This window comes from Panulirus ornatus, chromosome 14 (genome assembly GCF_036320965.1).
Source record: "Panulirus ornatus isolate Po-2019 chromosome 14, ASM3632096v1, whole genome shotgun sequence".
NCBI lineage: Eukaryota > Metazoa > Arthropoda > Malacostraca > Decapoda > Palinuridae > Panulirus > Panulirus ornatus.
Window position 1 is genome coordinate 53,204,544 of NC_092237.1, and position 25,720 is coordinate 53,230,263.

The following is a 25,720-nucleotide window of genomic DNA, read 5'->3' on the forward strand; positions in this document are numbered from 1 at the left end:
TAGGAGGCAAAGTGGGCAAGCGAGTGCTAGGAGACGGGGAACCTACAAGAAGAGGGAAGGTCCTCTCGTCTGCTACACGGAGGAAGACACCTCGTCAACGGGAACTCTCATAAACCTACGCTGATCTATCTCTTGGGTCACGCTGCCCTCCGGACATCGGCAGGTGAAGTTATAATTAGTGAGACAATGTTCGCGGTTAACGAATTCTCTCGCGGCTTTCCCTCAGGTGCGTCTTTGAGAATCATATGTGGTCTTTATGACCTACATCTCCCGTCGGTCGCACTACCAGCCCAGCACAGACAGTGAGGTTCTACTTCACCTTACGCATGAGGGAGGGAGGAACTCCACACCACACACAACAGGATCTCGGTGTGAACCCCGCCTTGTGACGGCGGCAGCAGCAGACCCTAGAGCCGCTGGGGGAAGGCAGAAGGTCGTGTGATAACTCCGTGTGGCAGCGTTGTAATTACCTCTAGAATCGTGACGAGGATTTTCATACATTTTTCTTCGTTGGTAGACACACGCGTAGGATGTGGTGATCATCCTGTAGGAGGAGGAAGAGGAGGAGGAGGACGATCCTACATCATCCTGCGGGAGGAGGACGCTCCTACATCATCCTGCGGGAGGAGGACGCTCCTACGTCAACCTGCGGGAGAAGGACGCTCCTACATCTTCCTGAGGGTTTAGGACCGGCCGCTCATGCTCCCTCGAGGCGGATTATGTATAAGATAACCATCTATATTTTTTTCCCCCCTAAGGACCAGTTATTATACGTAAATTTTTATCGAAAATGATGGCGTGGAATATGTAAGAGACTGAGATGATCCTCCTGGCGAATCAATAAAGTTTTATCTTGGGGTCTCCGGGTGCCAGGTAGCTATTCCTTAATTACCATTGTGTTCCCGGCTATTAGTCGACATTAGGGACGAGTTGACTGACGTTATCAGCCGAGGAGCAGGAAACTCTGCCTGCTCATGTATCGTTAGCGGTTCAACCACTTGCTCTCCTCTGACTCTCGAGTATAAGGATATAGAAAGAAATAACGACACGCCTGTTAACACTCGCTTTTACAAGTTAATATTTCAGTTCTCTATTACAATATAAGGCTTTATGGATTGGGTTTTTTTTTTTCCCCGTCGATCAAAACTTGTCTACATATGAACCCCAGGTCGATCTTTAAGCAGTAAGGACGTGGCAGTGAGAAGGTCCTGGACACTTCCCGTTCTTCGTGTGACCCCTCGTCTTCTTCCTCCTCCCAAACCCTCCCCCCCCGCAGGCCCACCTTTCATACCTCCACGCCCACCCCACACACCCACCGACAGACGCTCCACCTCCACCGAGGTCGTGGCCTCTCCCTCGTCTCCACCTTTGCCACCGATCCCAATCAGTCCCTACGGCAGGTAATGATAGGTTCGCCCAGGGGTCTACCTGATCACCATGCTTCCGAACACACGCTCCAAGAGCCTTGATAAAGCGGTCGAGAACACAACGGCTAACTAGCCATCTCCAGAACTCACCCAGCCAGCAGCCGCCAATAGGACAACAGAAAACGAGCCGTTTACAGCACAAAACAGAGCCAGTTGTTTACAGTTAAACAGCTAACCAACCGTCTACAAGATAAGGCCAATCAGCCATCAACATTTACCAACCAGCTGCTTACAGTACAACAGCCAACGACTCGTTACAGCATAAGAGCCAAAAGGCCATCGACAGTACATCAGAGAGCCAGCCCTGCGGCATTTCACACTATCACCGTACCTCCTGCTTATCCCCTGTACGTGACTGACGACGCCAAATTGATAACAGAAAACCATTTCACCAACATGAAATTCCTCATTACTCACACTGGAAACTGCAGAAATCAATATAAGTGTTTTGAAATACTCCCATGGGCTAAATGATAAGGATTCCTCATATATACATATATATATATATATATATATATATATATATATATATATATATATATATATATATATATATATATATATATACATATATATATATATATATATATATATATATATATATATATATATATATATATATATATATATATATATATATATATATATATGTTCCTGTTTTGTATATATATATATATATATATATATATACAAAACAGAAATACGTCTACAAAAGCGTCATCTTTAGTTGTGTTACCTGTGGTGGCAGAGAGTCAATGTAAACCGAACTTGTTTGCTCTCTTTCCCTGGGTTTATCTTAATCCAAGATCATCCTGGCCGAGAGAAATGGGAAGGTTCGAGGGTAACAAGTGAACAGAGCAGCCCAGCCGGGCTAATTACTCGCACCAGACATTACTTCGTTGGCCTTGGGTCGGATCATGCCGGATTTGTGAGCCAGGCACAACCGTATATCATAGTCTTATCTCAAGAGTGTTTACTCACAGGGGAGTTGATCCTGTCATAGGCTCTCTCTCTCTCTCTCTCTCTCTCTCTCTCTCTCTCTCTCTCTCTCTCTCTCCTTGGCCTTGCCAGACACCTTGGGAATGACGGCCTCTTCACCACGTACCCTTTGCCATCACAACGTCCCTGCAAATCGTGGATGAGATGTGCTAAAGTATATCATGTATGACCAAGTGGAATGCTGTCGTGTCTGATGGAATAGAGTGATATATATACATACACCAGCTTCCCATGCATGACAAGGTCGGGTTCTGAGTGTCTTAGCGTGACATATCCAACATTCTTCGTGGTAACATCGGACATTGGAGGTCGGGACCTCGTGTTGAGTCTCCGCGCCCCGGCTCTTGCAGCAACACACGGGGTATATGATCAAAAGACCCCATCCACTGGTCTGATACACGGCAGAGAGAAAGCAACCGCGAATTGGTTCAGCAAGGTGCTACATACACACACACACTCACACACACACACACACACAGGAAGAAAAGTGGTGTGAGGGATGACAAATGTGGAGTGAGAGTTTAGATCATAATCTAAGAGAAAAGCATGCACACACACACACACACACTCCTCTCTCTCTCTCTCTCTCTCTCTCTCTCTCTCTCTCTCTCTCTCTCTCTCTCTCTCTCCTACCTAACTCTACCAGTACCAGAAAGACAGCCAGAGACACACACACCCCCACAACAGACATCAACCCCAGACTGTCGTGGCCAAGGGTAATATCCCAGGACAGAGGTGTGTGTGTGTGTGTGTGTGTGTGGGAGCCTGTGGGTTGGATGGGCGAGGCAGGTCAAGCCACAGATAACCCTGTGACTTCCCGCGACACTTTCACTACACCCCACAACACCAACCAGCCTCCTTTAACAGAAGCTCCTGGATACCTGCACTGGCGCCAAGATATCACACCTTGTGTGTGTGTGTGTGTGTGTGGGGCAGCGCGCGCAGCCAAGCTAATAAGGGAACAACCAGATGATCAAAAATAAAGGTGAAAGTTAATGTTAACTTTGAGACTTGCGATCCCCCAGGACGGGAGGAGAGGGGACACACAGGCGATGAGGATGATAGCCGATCAAGCAGCTGTCGAGGACCAGTGGCTATCTGGCTGGTTGTGTCCACGTAGCTCAGTCTCCCTCGCTTGCTACAGGACCTCCGCCCACCAGCAGTGTCCTTGCTACACCCATATCGCCACATCACAAACCCCTTTCACCGCGCCAGCATTATGCCAACACACGCTCGCTCGCGAAAGAATATTTATATATATATATATATATATATATATATATATATATATATATATATATATATATATATATATATATATATATTATCCCTGGGGATAGGGGAGAAAGAATACTTCCCACGTATTCCCTGCGTGTCGTAGAAGGCGACTAAAAGGAGAGGGAGCGGGGGGCTGGAAATCCTCCCCTCTCATTATTTTTTTTTTAATTTTCCAAAAGAAGGAACAGAGAAGGGGGTCAGGTGAGGATATTCCCTCAGAGGCCCAGTCCTCTGTTCTTAACGCTACCTCGCTAATGCGGGAAATGGCAAATAGTATGAAAGATATATATATATATATATATATATATATATATATATATATATATATATATATATATATATATATATATATATATATACATATATATGTTTCCTTAAAGAATAACATATAGAAATAGAGAGAGAGAGAGAGAGAGAGAGAGAGAGAGAGAGAGAGAGAGAGAGAGAGAGAGAGAGAGAGAGAGTGATATCCGACCCAAAAGGTAAGCATTGAGAAAGCAAGGAGGCTGGGAGCTACTGGCTGGGGTGTGGGTCCAGGACTGAGGAACCGTTCATGCGTGTGTGTGTGTGTGTGTGTGTGTGTGTGTGTGTGTGTGTGTGTGTATAATACCTATTTGTGATCATCAATAGTGTGTGACGGGGATAGAGTTTTGCACTCGCGTCACTCCCCGTCTCTTAATCTTGTATGTATGTACCAAGTCTTTAATCCTACGTATATACCTATGTCTGTACGAGTATGTGTGTGTATATGAGTATTCGTTTCTATGCCTATGATGCAGGATGTGCGTGTGTGTGGTATAGAGCGGGCACACGTGTGCGTGTGGACGGACTTGGAAGCGGGGCAGTGGGCCACGAGGCCCACTCTCTCTCTCTCTCTCTCTCTCTCTCTCTCTCTCTCTCTCTCTCTCTCTCTCTCTCTCTCTCTCTCTCTCTCTCTCTCTCTCCCCGTTACCATAATGCAACACAGTCTCGAGAAGGACAATTCGACTCCCATTTTCTGTGGGACATCTCGCTGGACGAGCCAGCCGCATGAATCATGCATATGAATCTATTCCCATCAGCTGATGCTCTCGATACATCACGGTAGACGGAGCAGGGTCCTCCTGCTTAACCAAGGCCTCCACTATCTTCCATCAGTCCCTCGACAAGTTATCAATATAAACAAGAACACATCCTCGTCGCATTCGACACACAGAACATATCCAAGGGGTCACTGTTCTAAACGACACAGTTAAATACAATGAAACACTTACCCGAAGCCATCTTAATATTGTAGACTGGAAGCTCATTGTGTCTATTCGTTGTTTCTGGATTGTAATTCCTTTTGTCTTCTGTTTAAGGCCACTGGAGACAGTCCTACGTTGATGATTTGATCACAACACTTTGGTTTTTGGGGTTGTATTTGTTATTCATAACTTTCAATGCGATTCATACACAGAGACAGAAAAATGCACTTCGTCCAAGCAAGTTTCACTTCTAAAGTGGTTACATCTAAGTATGCACAACACTTAATCGTAAAGTGGTTACATATAAGTATGCACAACACTTAATCGTAAAGTGGTTACATCTAAGTATGCACAACACTTGATCGTAAAGTGGTTACATCTAAGTATGCACAACACTTAATCGTAAAGTGGTTATATATAATTATGCACAACACTTAATCGTAAAGTGGTTATATATAAGTATGCGCAACACTTAATCGTAAAGTGGTTATATATAAGTATGCACAACACTTGATCGTAAAGTGGAATGTCACTGTCATTACAATCCCCGAGTTGGGGAGAGAGCCAGCCTGGCTGTGTCACTGCAGCGGTGTAACCTCGTGTACTACCTGCCGTAGGCAACCCCGTGCCATCAAACCAACTCCAACGAACTCCCTTCTGCAGCGGTGGAACCTCGTGTACTACCAGGCGTAGGTAACCCGTGCCATCTTCTTGCTTCTCCTCCCTCACCGTGAGGAGCCCTACAAGGGTGTGTGTGTGTGTGTGGACTGCCCTTATCCTCCCTCCTTCTTGCCTCCCTTTCTTTCCAGCCCAGACTAACCATCGGGAGCTGGTCCTCTCCCGCGCTGGGGCACACCGATCCATACGGTTCAAATCCCCCGCGGCCAACGCGTCCGTATCTCTTCATACCACTCGTACAATCAAATCCGACCCTTTCGGACACGGGTCCTATCCCACTCATCAGCCAGTGGAATAAACCAAAACACATATGAATCTACAGGACATGTATATACCATATGATTGTCATCCTTGAGACTCTTATTTGCTTCCTCCAAAGCCATTTGGACGAGTTGAGAGATGCATGACGTCACTCCACGCGCGAGACGGGCACGTGCTGTCGCGAGCAGCTGCGCGCGAATAACGAACCTTTGCCCTCCGACCAGGGGGAAGGCAGACACAATGCAACGACGGGCGTTGGCATGGAAACGCCGGGGGGTTTTTTAAATCGATCAAGTCCTCTTACTGGGTCCCGCGTACCGTAAGGCGAAGCAGGACACAGCGGAATGTGTGTTGATTTGAGAAGTTTGTCTACGCTCGTGAATTATGTGTCACAGTTCCTAAGTGTATGGCGTTAATTAGGTAATGTAGAAATCTCTATTGATTCCTGTTCATAAAACTTGAAATAGTGTCAACAACACTTAAATCTTAGAACTTAGAAGAGTGTGTGATCTTAGAGCTAAGAAGAGTGTGTGATCTTAGAACTAAGAAGAGTGTGTGATCTTAGAGCTAAGAAGAGTGTGTGATCTTAGAACTAAGAAGAGTGTGTGATCTTAGAACTAAGAAGAGAGTGTGTGATCTTAGAACTTAGAAGAGTGTGTGATCTTAGAACTAAGAAGAGTGTGTCATCTTAGAACTAAGAAGAGAGTGTGTGATCTTAGAACTTAGAAGAGTGTGTGATCTTAGAACTTAGAAGAGTGTGTCATCTTAGAACTAAGAAGAGTGTGTGATCTTAGAGGTAAGAAGAGTGTGTGATCTTAAAGGTCAACCACCCAGCGAGCTTAAGGAAGAGGTGCGTGAGTGCGTGTGTGTGAGTGTGTGTGTGTGTGTGTGTGTGTGTGTGTGTGTGTGTGTGTGTGTGTGTGTGTGTGTGTGTCCGACCTACGGTTCTGGAGTGCGTGTGGCGGGCCCCCCTACTTGCTGTGTGTAACGGTCATGGCCTGTAGCTCCCACCCTCCCGGAATGATGCTCGCCACCACGGAGGCCCCCAGCAACACTGCGCACAACAGTGTAGATCTGTGTGTATACTGCGCACATACACTCGAGGTGGTGACACTTACTCACTTATGAGTGTTAGTCATATACATTTCAAGTACTACTTCTTTTCGAATCATATATATATATATATATATATATATATATATATATATATATATATATATATATATATATATATATATATATATTGGAAAGGATCACAGTTTTGCGCGTGATCAAGATATTCCTATGAGTCCACGGGGAAAATGAAACACGAAAAGTTCCCAAGTGCACTTTCGTGTAATAATCGTAATAATCACATCATCAGGGGAGACACAAGAGAGGAATATAACAGTCAGTTGACATACATCGAAGAGACGAAGCTAGGACGCCATTTGGTAAACATGTGATTGTCCAAAACATGTTTTGGACAATCTTGTGTCTCCCCTGATGATGTGATTATTACACGAAAGTGCACTTGGGAACTTTTCGTGTTTCATTTTCCCCGTGGACTCATAGGAATATATATATATATATATATATATATATATATATATATATATATATATATATATATATATATATATGTGTGTGTGTGTGTGTGTGTGTGTGTGTGTGTGTGTGTGTGTGTGTGTGTGTGTATACATATACGCGAATTTCGGTAAACAAAAAGGAATTCCAATACAGCTGACACCATCAGGTTGGTATTGATTTTCGTGTCATGGAATCTCTAGACAGACCACAGAGGTTGACCCTCCCAGTGAGCGTGTGTCAGTCAACCACCAGTTAGTTCCCTGTCCACACGACCACAGCAACTGACCATACCCCCGAGTGTGCGGGCCAGTCAACCACCAGCCCATAGCAACTACAGACCACAGCACAGACAGATGTCAACTCCACAAGCCTCACAGGATTACCACATCTCCACTTCGTCTCCACTTCGTCTCCATCATACCATAAGCAATGACACAGCTCCAGACGAGGATAGGGAGGTCATACCGCGTCGTAAAGTGTAATGAAAGCTTCAGATATTGAAACGTCGTCTGAATCATCAAATCCCCCGTCATTCATCATCTTGGAATATCCGGCTGGATGATTCACCACCTCAAAGGTGTGTGTGTGTGTGTGTGACACGATCTCTCTTCAGGTAGGATACAGAGGAGAGTGGATGGATAAGCACCGGGTTGTGAAATAACCAAGAGAGGGGGACATCGAAAAGGTTGGAGATCGATGGAAAGAGTAAAAGAATTCATTCCTCATGCATGAAACGAACAGAGTCGAATACATCGTGGGTATATGGGAAGGTAAAGCATGAGAGTATATGGTATGGACAGGTAACAGAAGACCCCGATGGTCTATGACGAGGTTTATCAGATGGAGGACTGTAATAAAACCATGCACTTCTAACGGAAACAGAATAGCAGAGCAAAAGAGAGATGTTTTGATCAAGAAAAGAGTACAATACATACAATACGTTTAGGAGAAAAACCTGATGTTCTATGGGGAAAAATACATACATATATATATATATATATATATATATATATATATATATATATATATATATATATATATATATATATATTGACAACACTTTGAAGTTGTTGACGCGAAGACCGTACTTGCGACAAACACAACAAGAGGAGCAGAAGGAGGTATGCTGGCCTAATGGCATAATCCTCCATTGATTGGCTGAGGGGCCAGGTGCGGAACGGTGGTAATTAAGCCATTAGCGGTCGTGTGACGAGGTAGCCCTCAAAACCTTGTGGGTAGAGCTTCACAAGGGAGCCGAAGAGAACGTCTATAGGGAGGCAACACTTAGGCCAACACACCTCGAGGAAACCTGGGCCAGTGGGGAGATGTAGGGAAGATGTTTGACACGTAAACATCTACTGGTAGGGAGGGTGATGTTCATACATCCAAACCAGCTGCTCATCCTTCCCTCGGGGCTGATCGATAAATGGGTTCCTGGTTTAGGCTGGTGTGTGTGTGTGTGTGTGTGTGTGTGTGTGTGTGTGTGTGTGTGTGTGTGTGTGAATACACATAAGAGTAAAGGCATGGTACATACTACATGAACAAGATGAAGAGATGGAGGAACAACAGTGTAAGACTCTTTCCCCATAACGCACACGTAGCCATTGCAAACAAATGATAACCACACACACACACACACACACACACACACACACACACACACATCAATAGCCAGGGAGCGTATGAATATAACATACACCGTCCAACACAATAAGCATCAACAGTGAATTGACAACCTTCGTATAATGTTCAGTAATATAGCATCCAGCTTATTACTCTTCACTTGCCCACAAATATCTATTCATTCTTCTCTTCTTTTTATAAAGCAGTCTCACACAGCAAGGGCAGAGGCATGCCTCACTGGCGGCCATCTCGATTAAAAGGCAAAAATAATGAGTTTGAAGGGAGAAAAAAAAAGATTATCCGAGTTCTTTGCGTATGTGTAGACCCGAACTCTTGAAGATGAGGCGAAAGATGAACGAACAGTGCGAACAGGTCTACTTAACTGCTATACGTGAGTCTAGGTGAGGTTAGAGGCATCCTATCCCATCTTACCTGCAAAACGAAAGAAAAAGAAGAAAAATGATAGAATTACATTATGAAACTTTATTTAGAAAATAAAATGGGAAGGAAGGACAGAGCCAATTCATCATCTCGCTATGACACACACCTCCCCGATCTATTAAGAAAAATGGGGGGGAAACCAGAAATTAGTCTTTCGTTATGAAGATGGATTGATGTGGAGGTGAGGAGGCTTGGACGGAGTGGAGGCCGCCCTCGGGTTGAGACCTCTAGTGTCGACACCCAAGATGCTGGCTGATGATTGTGGGGTACCGGTTGGAGTGGCCTCAGGACCAGGGTTCGGGGAGGAGGAGAGAGAGGACCAGCCCTCCTCCTTCTCCTGCTGACGAATTATTGATAAGAGCTTGACAACAGTGCCTGGAGTGATGCACTGAACTGATTTCCTCCCTTGTGGGTCTGTGAGCTTATTCCCTTATCCTCTCTCTCTCTCTCTCTCTCTCTCTCTCTCTCTCTCTCTCTCTCTCTCTCTCTCTCTCTCTCTCTTTCATCTTCCAGTCCTTCTCTCTACCTGTGTAATCATCTCGTTCACTCACTAAATGCTTATATACACATATACATATTTGTCTTTTTAGTTTCATTTTCATACATTTTTTTTTTTAGTCTATCACACACCATCGGAGCGTGGATTACCAGCAAAAACAAAATAATATCATAATGATTTGCAGCTGTATCCTTCGTCTCTGCCTGGTGATCGTAAGCACAGCTATAACTCATAAGCAAGTTAGCAGAATATAGTTATAATGTCTCACTAGGAATACTTTTACAGCGAGGACAAGACAATCAGTCTCCAAGCTTGTCATATTTTTTTGTCTTGTATCCTAAACAGCCACGCAATGTAGCCAGCGATGAGCCTTCTTGCTCCTGGCTTAGCTCGTTCATATGCAGCGGCAGCAGCACCGAGGTGTTCTCATTCTACCTCAAGGCTAAGTTGAGCCTCCGCATCCCTCCTGATGCTCGTCTCGAAGCCATACGTTCACCAAAGGGAGGAGGCTTCCTGTTAGCCATAGAGTCATCGACCTCTTCTCACAACGACGGCCACAACCAATGATGTTCTCTCTACACTCCTTTAAAAATATCCCAAAATAGACTGACGACATTACTGTATGTCCCTCCTAGACAACACCACGATGCCCTTTTAATCCTCTCAGACTCTCCGTGTCACTCTCCCACAGGACGATGGAAGGTACCCACCCACCCTCCCAACTCTACTCCTCCTTCCCCTCACCCAGCAGCAGGTCCCTCAACAATAAGACAAAAGGACTCCCCACACGACTTCTTGAGGCCTTAGAATCACTCCTCCTTTCATGGGCAAGTTCTCGTTAAATCTCCTTAGGAGTAGAGAAGAGAGAGGAGAAGAGGGGGGGGGGGGGCGACTTGGGTCTCTCTGTGTGTAACCGACCACTTCTGCTTTCACACGGGCCACTACTTATAGGCCCATTCATTTGGCCTCGGTGCAAAACTGGTCTTCTAAGCCGTCGAACAAAGGTGTTTACAGGGCCTTTATAAGCTTGCACAACGAGGGTTAAGGTGCAGCTTAACGACTCTGCAGGTGGTGATAATGGGTCTGTACACTGGATTCAGTTCCTCACCTAAAGGTTCATTTGTCACTGAACCAGGTTGAATTAGTATAGTGGTAGTGGCAAGGTAAGTCGTCGTTCACTTCTTCAGCATCAATGGAAACTGATGTATGTGGCGGGATAGTGAGGCTACCAGAGACTGATATGTGATATATCAGGTTATATCTTAGCCATTACTGCTATACTGTGAGTATATTTCATCTATCTGTTTACCCAAGAGCAACCACTTGCTTGTAACGAATGGTGTCATCCACTTGGATAATGGATAATTCAAACAGTTCTAGCTGTACATTTTGAAGATAAGGTAATGTGAAATCAGAGAGGTTAAGGCAACGAGAGCATATTCTCTCGAAATCAGTAATTTCTTCGCTAAAGCTTTATGATTTGTTATCTTCCTTGAAAAAAACAAAAGACGTGTGATCCTACCTAGTCACAGACCTATAACGGACATAATCATGTCACTTCTCTTCATCTTCTCGTTCAAAAATATCCAAGAATGCTTTCCATGAATACAGGTATATGTCCCCAAAACTACTGGCGTTCATCAGCAGACGTATCGTTCGTCACATTCGCCAAGGTAATTCCCAAAGATAAGTCGAGACAGAACGAAGAACTGATCGTCCATGACCAGAGGTAATATTCTCGTCCTTACTGTCGCCAGAAAATATCACCAAGAACTGTACCATCAAGATACAGCCAAGCAAACTAAACCTGCTCTGGAGCTGCCATGATAGAGAACCAGAGAAGTATTATTAATCAAGCCAACAATAGCGGCATGAACGGCATACTACATAAGCCCGGGCTACACGAACCTAGGAAAACTTTCCCCACAACCAAGGGAAGAAGGACGAGCGCATCAATCGCATTAGACTCTCCAGGAAGACGATCAGGCAAGGTAGCAATCCTCTGTACAGAGAGTCACACACTACCCTTTGTTGCTGGTGGGTTTAGAGCATTGTGTTTATGTATGGCCGAGTACGAAGTGGCTTATCTGTAAACTACTGTTACAAACGCCATTTGGAATATGAAAGGAGAGAATGGGGAATGTGATAAGACAGACAGACAGACAGACATAGTGGACCCACGAGGCCCCCATGGTATATTCTGACCTTCAAGGATTATAATATATTGCTTAAAAAGAAATGTGGCAACCTTTCAGGTTCTTGAAGGATTTCTGCTAAACCTAGATTGTTCTCAGTGGACGGGTTGAGCCTACACATGCTGGTACCTCTCTGTATACAGTGGATGTTGACTACACTCTGAGTTACACTGGCATACACGGATCATTGCATGAATGCATGCTTGCGTACAGGCCCTCCCTGTGCATCAGCACTGTCAGCTTTGTTTGTGTACTTACGACGGGATATAAAGAACATTTATCATTGAAATGAAGAGATAAACAGTGTTCATTGACGAACACCTTATAAGATATTATAATGTTCAAACCTCCGCCTCTGCTACTCTCTCTCTCTCTCTCTCTCTCTCTCTCTCTCTCTCTCTCTCTCTCTCTCTCTCTCTCTCTCTCTCTCTACGTGCAAACCCATCAGGCGAGTCAATAGTCTTCCTCCGTGATCAATGAGCCAGTCTCCCTCCGCGATTATTCCTCCATGAGTTTGCCCTGATGGCGCCAGCCAAATGCGTTACGCCCCTCGCCATCACCACCCCACTCCTCCCTCCCTCCTTCCCTCCCACAACCTCTCCCTCCCTCCCCGAGAACCCTCTACATTCCCGCGAAATTCGATATCGTGTTGTCGCTCCTTCAATCCGTTACCTGGGGAGGGGTACGGGCCACTGGTGGAGTCCTCATCTGGTCTCCCGTCCTGTGCTTCTGATAGCGAGGTCCATTGTTCAAGTCTGCTCACCATAGCCACATATATGAATACCAGAAGGACTAATAACCAGTGTTAGTAACTAATGAGTTCCATCCTTAGAGTTCATTTGTGTGTGTGTGTGTGTGTGTGTGTGTGCGTTGTTGCCCCGTTTTCTTTCCATATGGCCATAGAGAACACAGGACACTGGATGGAATCTTTCTTCTATATCTTTTGGTTTTCACGGGATGTGTCATGGCGTGAGAGACTGCATATATTTTGCGTCACTGGATTACTACTCACAACTTTGCTAGGCTAATGTAATGCTTCGATAGGCAGAAGCGTGCGTCCTCCAAGTGACAAAGTGAATGTGAATTGTGCATCAGATAATCGCAAAAAGGAAAGCTCAAGGAGGAGAGAAGGAAGAGGAGAAGAAGGAAGAGGAGAAGAAGGAAGAGGAGAAGGAGGAAGAGGAGAAGAAGGAAGAGGAGAAGAAGGAAGAGAAGAAGAAGGAAGAGGAGAAGAAGGAAGAGGAGAAGAAGGAAGAGGAGAAGGAGGAAGAGAAGAAGAAGGAAGAGGAGAAGAAGGAAGAGGAGAAGGAGGAAGAGAAGAAGAAGGAAGAGGAGAAGGAGGAAGAGAAGAAGAAGGAAGAGGAGAAGGAGGAAGACGAGGAGCCAAGCTCCATTGTAGGTGCTGCCCTCCTCGTCCCTCCTCCATCACTTGACCCTCTTCACATTCCTCCATTCTTTCCCTCTTTGTCTCGCGAATCTATTCGCGAAATCCATCGCAACCCTGGGACTTACCACCTCCTAAGGGGATGGGGGTGCTGGCTGGGGACGGAGAGAGAGAGAGAGAGAGAGAGAGAGAGAGAGAGAGAGAGAGAGAGAGAGAGAGAGAGAGAGTTTCCCATTCTGATGCATATTCTAATCAGGTACCTTGCGAGTGGAAACTGTCTGTTGCGCATATAAAGAAATGATCAAAAAGACTGACAAATCATCATTCCCAAAGCATATGGAACAGGCACACTCAAAGAACCATTCAAGAACTCGAAATGAATGATATCATAACCACTGGACCAAGTCAGCGTTTAGTGTGACCACAGTCATGTGGCGCTTCCTGAGGCTGTAGCCCGTCTGAGTAAAGTTAGAAGGAGAAAAGACATGTGATACGTAAATGTATTACTGTCAAAGAGGGAAAAGCACTTCGGTCAAAGACGAGAAATGAATTACCAGGAGAATCGTCATCACTTGTTTACAACCGTGCCTAAATATATGCTAAAGACAGACTGAGATTTCATCTTAAATAACAAAGTCATACAGCATGTTCTCTGCTAAGGTGCTCACCCTTGCCAGCCTTTGACATAGAGACCTCGCAGCCAGCAAGTCCAGGATATAAGACAGTGTGAGAAAGTCTACGGCATGTTAACTCACTCCACTACCTCCCTCCGTCATCGCCCACTCTCACTATCTTTCACACGTGATCCAAAAGCCATTCGCTAACCAGGGGATCTCAGCGAAGATTTTCCATACCATATCTCTACATTTGTTCCTGAGTTGCTGAGCGAGTATAAAGACCACGTGAAGGCTAAGCAATCATACATGCAACAGTGACCATCCTACCCACACGCCGGTGTGGGAATAAAATCCACAAACGTAAGATGAAATGTATTAAAGAGCGAGCCAGTGTGTGGAATTATCTAGGATAAGGTTTAAGACTTGACAGTAATCCCAAATGGATGTGTGCCTTCCTAATGCACTTCATGTTGCATTTGTGAGTTTCATTATCGCCAAAACGTAATATGTTCCGCTCTGAGCATGAGCTGTGGTCACGTCATGGGGGAGTGTGTTGCATGCCTCACTTGGGTGACTCGTCCACATGCATACAATCGCCACGAAAGACTCTCTCCTTCGGCCTCTCCACCCTCAACAGGTGTACTGTGCTCCTTCTCCTTCCAGCACATGGAACACAAACCCTACCTCCCTTCAACCTCACCTCCTACCCTACAACAAACCCCAGCATCTGCTACCTTCATCCCCCTATCACTCGCTACTCCCACATCCTCACCACTTGCTCCCTCCACATCCCCACCACTTGTTCCCTCCACACCTTACCACCTGCAGCCTCCACACCCTCACCACAAGCTGCCTCCACATCCCCACCACTTGTTCCCTCCACACCTTACCACCTGCAACCTCCACACCCTCACTACTAGCTGCCTCCACATCCCCACCTCCTGTTAACTCCACAGCTTACCACCTGCAACCTCCACACCCTCACCACTAGCTGCCTCCACATCCCCACCTCCTGTTAACTCCACACCTTACCACCTGCAACCTCCACACCCTCACTACTAGCTGCCTCCACATCCCCACCTCCTGTTAACTCCACACCTTACCACCTGCAACCTCCACACCCTCACCACTAGCTGCCTCCACGACCCCACTACTTCCTCCCTCCACAACCCCACCATCTGCTACCTCCGAGTGGCCACACTAGTCACCGGCCGTTCCCAGATACCGTGACCAGCACTGCTAATAACATGACCCGACCATTGCTCACATTGACTCCTCCTAAAGACGTCTAGGCCAGAAAAACTCGCCGCAATATAAAGAGAAAAATCATAATTCTTTCATACTTGTTCTCTTCAGAGGAGAAGAGATCATAAGAAGTCATTTCAAAGGTCATAACTTACAATTAAGATGACTTGCAGCGATGACAAGCCAGCAAGAGGTCCAAGTAGACATAACTAGGTGGTGAAATAGACGTTCTTTGTGCTTATGCTGCACAGGAAACCGATGCTGAAGACCATGTGTTGCAGGCGGGCACAGGGGAGTGTGTTGAGGAAGGCCGTACCTCCAAGACACACCGCCTTGAGTTTTGACTTGATGGTTGAGGTATTAACATGAGCTGACGTCACCCTCCCTCCTCCACCTCCGATTCATTCATTAGAAATATTCATTTGTTATTCATCACTGACATGGGGAGGGAGAACGTAAAATGTGATTCCATTTTTAGTATCAGAGAAATGAAAAGAAAAGACTTCTATCACAAGGTTCCACCTACGGAGACAAAGCTTAAAGTGACACCTACGGAGACAAAGCTTAAAGTGACACCTACGGAGACAAAGCTTAAAGTGACACCTACGGAGACAAAGCTTAAAGTGACACCTACGGAGACAAAGCTTAAAGTGACACCTACGGAGACAAAGCTTAAAGTGACACCTACGGAGACAAAGCTTAAAGTGACACTTACGGAGACAAAGCTTGAGGTGACACCTACGGAGACAAAGCTTGAGGTGACACCTACGGAGACAAAGCTTGAGGTGACACGTACGTAGACAAAGCTTGAGGAGACACATACGTAGACAAAGCTTGAGATGACACATACGTAGACAAAGCTTAAAGTGACACCTACGGAGGCAAAGCTTGAGGTGAAAGCTTGTAGATATAAACGTTGATCTCAACCTGTTACAAAAAAACAGCTGGGCTAAATTTGAGCCTCGGCGCTCCAACTGCTGCTGGGAGAAGAAAGACGAAAAGAAAAACGGGAATTACATACACTGAGAACCATATGAAGAGATACACAGAGGTGGAAGTAGTTCCACCAGAAGTGGTTCCACCAGCTGTAGTTCCACCAGAAGTGGTTCCACCAGCAGTGGTCCCACCAGCAGTGGTCCCACCAGCAGTGGTCCCACTCGTCCCAGCACCAAAAGTGGTCCCAATAGCGGAACGGATCATCGGTATGAGACGTTGAGAAGTGATCACGCCCTGGGACAGTCTTATCCCAAGCCGTGCATCTCACAGACCTATCTATGCCGAGTTGAACAGTCGACTTAGGTGAGAGTGTAGGAGAGAGTATGGTGCATGGAGATGGTTTGGGGAGTATTTTGCGAGAGAGAGAGAGAGAGAGAGAGAGAGAGAGAGAGAGAGAGAGAGAGAGAGAGAGAGAGAGAGAGAGAGAGAGAGAGCTGGGGGAGGGAGGGAGAGACAGTGTGAGGGAGATAGCATGGCAAACAAGCTGATAGAATAGATAGTATTACACAAGGCACAATGCACAAGGAGGGAAAAGGAAATATAAAATAGGAAAAAAAAAGAGAGAGTGGTTGAGATCCAGACAGCCTTCGATGAACCAGCAGAAGGAGTGACATACAAAGACAGACGTAAACAAGACTTACAAGAAACCCAAAGGATGCCACTGAAGCATTTTTCTTTTTTCTTCTTTTTTTGCAACGTTGTCTCAACACACTCGTCACGTCACTTCCGTATTTACCTGACACACTAATCAATGATTCGGTTCCACTGGTTTCCTTCGCTTTGTATTTCTTGTTTGCCACGGGATCATGGACTCCATCCGTACGAATGAGATAAGATCCTACCTCTTATCCCTTCGCTTATCACACAGCTTGCTAGGTCACCACACTCTGAATAAATGAATCGAAACCTTTTTTCCTTTCGAACATTTTTCTCTTCTCATCTGTCCAGCTGTTTAGACCATCTCAGTCGACCCCTGGTGGAGTTGTGGAGGACCTTAAAGACTTGGAGTGAATTACCTACCTGGTGGAGTCTTCAGCGATGATCACCCTCTTCAGCCAGGGCTAGGCCCAGGCTATTGGATTTCGTCGTGGGTCGACACCAAGCTGTTGGAAGACGCAGCCCTCATGATGAGGGAAGGGTCACAGTTAAGATAATGGTTGAAGGAGTTGACTAAGGGTCAGAGGCCACATCGCCTCGTCTACCTCAAGCAGCCAGAGTGTGAGACGCGGCTTTCCACCTCAAGTCTGATGCAGCAAGTGTTATTCTTGCTTATTGAGTCTTGGGGACTTCTTACAACTTAATCTTTCCAGCGTTTAAAATTTCTTTGTGAAATCTCTAACAAGCGAAGAGGCTTGATGAAGTAAGCATAAACTTTTCACAGCACATATATATATATATATATATATATATATATATATATATATATATATATATATATATATATATATATATATATATATTATGAATACCCCAATACCAATTTCTATGAAAGAGTCCTGGTACTATCCAGGAGCTTTCTAAAGCTCCCTTGTGTCCTAGGATGCACTACACTCAGTAGAAGGGGAAAGTAGAATCCTTTGAAAATTTCTTTGACGAGGCTGTATCCACAATGATACAGTCTCATCAAAATATATATATATATATATATATATATATATATATATATATATATATATATATATATATATATATATATATATATATATATCCAAACTAACTATACATTGGTATACAAAGTATGCAGTATGTTAAACCACAACGTATAAAAGTCTATGGGGATTGATACACATTTTTCATGGGTTCTCCAAGCTAGAGGGAGAAAGACACAGTCATCCCTCGCCACTCAGTGCACTGTACACGTTTCTCTTCCTATGTCATCCGTTTCACATCTTCCCGTCTTTTGATTTCGTCCTCTCTGCTGACCTAAAGTTCATCGTGTTTTTCTGATCTTAAATATCCTACTGTATCCCTTCACACGTTTTCGCCCTGCCCATCATTACGATTAGGATCTTCACAGTTTTTTTGCTACTGCTTTTCTGTCTCTTTAATCTTCACTTCTTCTTTTAATTCATTTTCCTTTGTCTTCATATTTCCTTCTTCTTTTCTTTCTTCTTCTTCTTCTTCTTCTTCTTCTTCTTCCTCTTTTCTTCCCCTGACCTCCAACTTTTACTCGTTATTCTTGTCTTATTTCCTTCTTACCCCTGTTTTGTTCACCCTCCCTTTTAACCACTCCCTCACTAGACCTTTGGCCTTCCTCATGATCACATGTAATCCTTTTCACGCCTCGCTCTTCCTCCTCCTCCTCCTCCTCCTCCTTTGCCTGCCAGTTCTTTCTTCGTCTCTTCGTCAACATCACCGTCCGTTTTCAATGTCTTACTGTGCCAGTGACACATCACCCGATGACTCTCTCTCACCCAGGAAAAGCCACTAACAACCCTCTGTCACCCAGGAAAAGCCACTAACAACCCTCTGTCACCCAGGAAAAGCCACTGACAACCCTCTGTCACCCAGGAAAAGCCACTGACGACCCTCTGTCACCCAGGAAAAGCCACTGACAACCCTCTGTCACCCAGGAAAAGCCACTGACAACCCTCTGTCACCCAGGAAAAGCCACTGACGACCCTCTGCCACCCAGGAAAAGCCACTAACAACCCTCTGTCACCCAGGAAAAGCCACTGACGACCCTCTGTCACCCAGGAAAAGCCACTGACGACCCTCTGTCACCCAGGAAAGGCCACTGACAACCCTCTGTCACCCAGGAAAAGTCACTGACAACCCTCTGTCACCCAGGAAAAGTCACTGACAACCCTCTGTCACCCAGGAAAAGCCACTGACGACCCTCTGCCACCCAGGAAAAGCCACTGACAACCCTCTGTCACCCAGGAAAAGCCACTGACGACCCTCTGTCACCCAGGAAAAGCCACTGACAACCCTCTGTCACCCAGGAAAAGCCACTGACGACCTCTCTGGCACCCAGGAAAAGCCACTGACAACCTCTGGCAAGCCACCCACGACCACCCACACTCACCAGCTCCTGAAGACAACCACGGATCACCCAGGTTCCCGAGGGAAGTGTCCCACCACACAACCCCGCGACGTCGGCGGCGTATCAGAGGTGAGCGGTGGTTCCCGGAGCCCGAGGGCTCGTAGATACTACTACTGGGGGCTTGTCGCGGCCACCTCTACCCTGTAGTTATCCTCCCACCGTGTCAGTGTGGGATTTGTCTAATATCACCAGGCCCAGGCACGGGACGGCCTCCCAGGCCACCTCCGGATGACTTATGGAACTGGTTTTTTTTTCCCTCCACCACCACCATCTGGTTGCCTGGAGTCACCTGTAACGACAGGCTTGCTCACGTCATCATGCTGGTGTAACCACCTCTGAAAACCTTCATCACGGGACAGATGAAGACACTCGGGATCGTCCCCGATCCATGTTCTCCACTTGCGAAGTTGGAGGTACGAGTCTGGAATGGTTGTGTTCATACTTTGGCGAGCGGGAGGGAGGGAAAGATAAATCAAAGAAACCTACGACCCTCGTTGACCTACTGAAGGTGGGGATTTGGGGGTGTTGTCGCTTTCAGAAGAGGGGAATAGCTCTGTCACTTGCCACAGAAGGCGTTAGGACGTTTCGAAATGACGCTCCAGAGAGGCAAGGTCCTTGGCCCTGCCTATAGACATGTATCATTTACAGTAAGGAATAATAGAAAAGAATCTACATACACACACACACACACACACACACACACACACACACACACACGACACATAACAGACCAATTCTGCTCTCAAGGCACAATAATATTAAAATCATACCTTAGTCAACAGGACTTATTCATTCATTATGATGCAAAGACTTCATGTAATTTCTGATGATCGTTTCAGACAGATTTATCTTACGTGCATATTACATGAAGATTAATTGAATTTCATGATTTTCCTGCTGAATAGAATAGAGACGGTGCTTTCATCTAATTAACGTTCAACGTGTGATAACAGAAAGGACATTTAACCCTGTGTTAATGGCCAATTATGCGATACAATGACGTATACAAAACTCAGGTTAATCTGGCCTCTTTACCTTTTTTTTTCCCCCCCTCGGAGGCCCACGGCGATCAGTCGCCAGGGCAGAGAGTTGACAACGAGACGAAACCACTTGATGTAATGGATCCTTATTAAAGATGAAACCCAAACAGGTTCTTAGGAGACCCGTAATTAACCGTAAAAGGACAGCGAGACGGAGTATTTAAGGTGTTACTAATGATGATCACGGTAACAGCGGTGATAATTATGAATTTTCTGGTGATAATCGTGATATTAACTGGCAGTAATCATGATGTTGCTGAGGATCAGACTAACAGAGACAGGTCGTAGCACCAGTACGACAAGAAACCCTATGTGTTGTACGAAGGCGTTTTAGACACATCAAAGAAAACGACAACACTGTGGTGAAATCCCCCCAAAGCAGCAGCGGACACTTGCAAATTATTTCTGATCATTGTGGGGTTGAAAATTATGTCCAAGACTGAATCCAGATGATCGTCTTCCCTTTTATGGGGGTCGTGTTATTTTTATGCAATTACTCAGTGCTCTCTCTTCTTTTTTTACACCACTCTGTCAAGTGTCTCTTATTAACAAATCAAGCTTTCATAGGAGAGAGAGAGAGAGAGAGAGAGAGAGAGAGAGAGAGAGAGAGAGAGAGAGAGAGAGAGAGAGAGAGAGAGAATGAGAGGCAGACGTGCTAAATCACCGGGGTCGTCCATTAGTTCCAGGTTACATAAAGAAGAACATAAAGATAAGATTTCCAAGAAGTGATGGTGACCTGTGTGTCACACACCTCTCTCACCTCCACAGGTGATGTGTTGAGGATCAGCAGTATCTCCTACGGTTCCCATGTCTCGGTAGGTACCCTGTGCAGGTAGGCATTTACTGTACACTGCCACTCTCTCTCTCTGTCTCTCTCTGTCTCTCTCTCTCTCTCTCTCTCTCTCTCTCTCTCTCTCTCTCTCTCTCTCTCAGCGAATGACATAACTCGAGAGGGCGTTGGCTGGCACACAGTGAAGCGGACCAGTGAGGAGATGACAAAGATCTTGTTCGGCTTTTTTTTTTTTCTTATGACGTTTAGCAAACATTTCTGTCATCCTGTCTTGCACACACACACACTCACACACACACACGACACATAACAGACCAATTCTGCTCTCAAGGCACAATAATATTAAAATCATTACCTTGGTCAAACTAGGACTTATTCATTATTTATGATGCAAAGACTTCATGTAATTTCTGATGATCGTTTCAGACAGATTTATCTTACGTGCATATTACATGAAGATTAATTGAATTTCATGATTTTTCCTGCTGAATAGAATAGAGACGGTGCTTTCATCTAATTAACGTTCAACGTGTGATAACAGAAAGGACATTTAACCCTGTGTTAATGGCCAATTATGCGATACAATGACGTATACAAAACTCAGGTTAATCTGGCCTCTTTACCTTTTTTTTTCCCCCCCTCGGAGGCCCACGGCGATCAGTCGCCAGGGCAGAGAGTTGACAACGAGACGAAACCACTTGATGTAATGGATCCTTATTAAAGATGAAACCCAAACAGGTTCTAGGAGACCCGTAATTAACCGTAAAAGGACAGCGAGACGGAGTATTTAAGGTGTTACTAATGATGATCACGGTAACAGCGGTGATAATTATGAATTTTCTGGTGATAATCGTGATTATTAACTGGCAGTAATCATGATGTTGCTGAGGATCAGACTAACGAGACAGGTCGTAGCTACAGTACGACAAGAAACCTATGTGTTGTACGAAGGCGTTTTTAGACACATCAAAGAAAACGACAACACTGTGGTGAAATCCCCCACATGCAGCATCGGACACTTGCACATTATTTCTGATCATTGTGGGGTTGAAAATTATGTCCAAGACTGAATCCAGATGATCGTCTTCCCTTTTATGGGGGTCGTGTTATTTTTATGCAATTACTCAGTGCTCTCTCTTCTTTTGTTTATCACCACTCTGTCAAGTGTCTCTTATTAACAAATCAAGCTTTCTATAGGAGATGGATGAGAGAGGAGAGAGAGAGAGAGAGGAGAGAGAGAGAGAGAGTGAGAGAGAGAGAGAGGAGAGAGAGAGAGAGAGAGAATGAGAGGCAGACGTGCTAAATCACCGGGGTCGTCCATTAGTTCCAGGTTACATAAAGAAGAACATAAAGATAAGATTTCCAAGAAGTGATGGTGACCTGTGTGTCACACACCTCTCTCACCTCCACAGGTGATGTGTTGTGGATCTGCTAGTATCTCCTACGGTTCGCCTTGTCTCGGTACGGTACCCTGTGCATAGGTACGGATGTGACTGTACCACTGCCACTCTCTCTCTCTGTCTCTCTCTGTCTCTCTCTCTCTCTCTCTCTCTCTCTCTCTCTCTCTCATCTCTTCTCTCTCACGAAGGACATAACTCCGGTTGTGAGGCTGCGCGGTTCCGTGCGTCGGACCGTCGGGGCTTCGTCCTCGTTCGGCGCGAGCGACGCGTCGCGTTTCGGTCTGCCGTAGGGCCCCGCGTCGTCCGTAATCGCGTCCGGTTCGTGGCCCCGTGTTCGTTACGGTCGTATTCCCGCGTCTTTGTTCGGTCGCCCTTTGCTAAGTACGTTCCCTTTTATCGGCGTCGTGCCTTCTCGTCGGTTCATCCGTGTCCCGTTGGCTGGCACACAGTGAAGCGGACCAGTGAGGAGATGACAAAGATCTTGTTCGGCTTTTTTTTTTTTTTTATGACGTTTAGCAAACATTTCTGTCATCCTGTCTTGCACACACACACACTCACACACACACACACACACACACACACACACACACACACACACACACACACTAAACGTTTCTTTATGGGAGATGACGGCTCATTTCTCGGTTATTATTTCTATGTCTAACGGCGGCAGTCGGAGGGGCAACCAGAGCAGCTTCCTGGAAACCCTCACATTTCCCTCTGTTACTAGTGAAGACGACCCGTTCAGCCCACTTCGAAAGTACTAAACCACTGCTTAACAGAGACCTTAAAGGAGAACAATCCTCCAGAGTCGAGTTCTCTCACAGAACCAACGAAACTAAAAAGACCCTTTTGATGGCCACCTCTTAAAACCACCCACCACTCCACCAGGAGGCTGTGGCCACAACTCACCTCCTGCAGGAGGACAATAGCACCAGCTCGCCCCACGACCCCCAGCAGGCTATTATGGACTCCTCTCACTAAGGGGGCTGTTGATAAGTACATTATCCAAGGAATTCTGTCTCCTAGACCCTCACCGAGCCATTAATTAGCCTTAGGGTTGCCAAAAACTACGTCGATCCAGAGCTGTGTTTCGGCAACGTCTCTCTGGCTAGGGACACCGGTGCTGTGAATGTCACTCGACCTTACACATCCAAAGGATAAAGTCTTGAGAGGAAAGAATTCCTCAGGAGGGGACAGAGAAGAAATGAAGATTAAATTCTGCACTTCAAACAGGTGTTAAGCAGACCGACTGTCCATTCAGCAGTGAAAGGGAGGGATGGGGGGAAAAAAATCTTATCTTAATTGCTAATCCTTGGCTGAAAATCACCCAATCACCTAATCTATTGGTCTCTTTGAAGCCCCTTATAGCGAGCCTTCCGTACCCGCTACCTGGGCAACGGCGCTCCCACGCCTTAACGCCGAAAATCCCACGCCGTCAACGCGCATTGTGACGCTAACACCCGCAACGCTAGGGCCCCCTTGGGCAGTAGGAAGCTCTGTCGGGTGACGAGATCTCAGAGGACGAGATGAAAAGGGCAAGAGAATAGGAAGTTTGAAGGGGGGAAAAATTGCAGGTTCCCGTTGGTCGAGAGGCAAGACTGCCCCGAAGGTCAGTGTCCTCCTGAAGTGATGATCAGGTGGGTGGCTAGATGGGCGGCCAGGTAGGGAGAAAGGTGGGTGACCAGGTGGGCGGCTAGGTAGGGTGGGTGACCAGGTGGGTAGCTAGTTAGTTGACCAGATGGATGATCAGATTTGCCGCCAGGTAAGTAGCTCGATGGATGACTAGGTGGGTGGCTAGGTTAGTGACCAGGTGGGTGGCTAGGTTAGTGACCAGGTGGGTGGCTAGGTTAGTGACCAGGTGGGTGGCTAGGTTAGTGACCAGGTGGGTGGCTAGGTTAGTGACCAGGTGGGTGGCTAGGTTAGTGACCAGGTGGGTGGCTAGGTTAGTGACCAGGTGGGTGGCTAGGTTAGTGACCAGGTGGGTGGCTAGGTTAGTGACCAGGTGGGTGGCTAGGTTAGTGACCAGGTGGGTGGCTAGGTTAGTGACCAGGTGGGTGGCTAGGTTAGTGACCAGGTGGGTGGCTAGGTTAGTGACCAGGTGGGTGGCTAGGTTAGTGACCAGGTGGGTGGCTAGGTTAGTGACCAGGTGGGTGGCTAGGTTAGTGACCAGGTGGGTGGCTAGGTTAGTGACCAGGTGGGTGGCTAGGTTAGTGACCAGGTGGGTGGCTAGGTTAGTGACCAGGTGGGTGGCTAGGTTAGTGACCAGGTGGGTGGCTAGGTTAGTGACCAGGTGGGTGGCTAGGTTAGTGACCAGGTGGGTGGCTAGGTTAGTGACCAGGTGGGTGGCTAGGTTAGTGACCAGGTGGGTGGCTAGGTTAGTGACCAGGTGGGTGGCTAGGTTAGTGACCAGGTGGGTGGCTAGGTTAGTGACCAGGTGGGTGGCTAGGTTAGTGACCAGGTGGGTGGCTAGGTTAGTGACCAGGTGGGTGGCTAGGTTAGTGACCAGGTGGGTGGCTAGGTTAGTGACCAGGTGGGTGGCTAGGTTAGTGACCAGGTGGGTGGCTAGGTTAGTGACCAGGTGGGTGGCTAGGTTAGTGACCAGGTGGGTGGCTAGGTTAGTGACCAGGTGGGTGGCTAGGTTAGTGACCAGGTGGGTGGCTAGGTTAGTGACCAGGTGGGTGGCTAGGTTAGTGACCAGGTGGGTGGCTAGGTTAGTGACCAGGTGGGTGGCTAGGTTAGTGACCAGGTGGGTGGCTAGGTTAGTGACCAGGTGGGTGGCTAGGTTAGTGACCAGGTGGGTGGCTAGGTTAGTGACCAGGTGGGTGGCTAGGTTAGTGACCAGGTGGGTGGCTAGGTTAGTGACCAGGTGGGTGGCTAGGTTAGTGACCAGGTGGGTGGCTAGGTTAGTGACCAGGTGGGTGGCTAGGTTAGTGACCAGGTGGGTGGCTAGGTTAGTGACCAGGTGGGTGGCTAGGTTAGTGACCAGGTGGGTGGCTAGGTTAG

The 25,720-nt window shown here is 46.4% G+C and overlaps 1 protein-coding gene across 3 annotated transcripts in view; it reads right to left on the reverse strand.

The window, feature by feature from the left end:
• LOC139753438 (protein inscuteable homolog) overlaps positions 1-25,720 on the reverse strand; it is a 133,173-nt gene that overhangs the window by 70,321 nt on the left and 37,132 nt on the right. Inside the window, exon 1 of one of the 3 annotated variants that reach the window (XM_071669945.1) lies at positions 4,958-5,742. The exons of the other annotated variants lie outside the window; for them this stretch is intronic. Coding sequence (XP_071526046.1) covers positions 4,958-4,993 — 36 coding nt within the window. The 5' untranslated portion in view covers positions 4,994-5,742. Of the gene's footprint in view, positions 1-4,957; positions 5,743-25,720 lie in introns of those variants that run through there. 3 annotated transcript variants of the gene reach the window in all.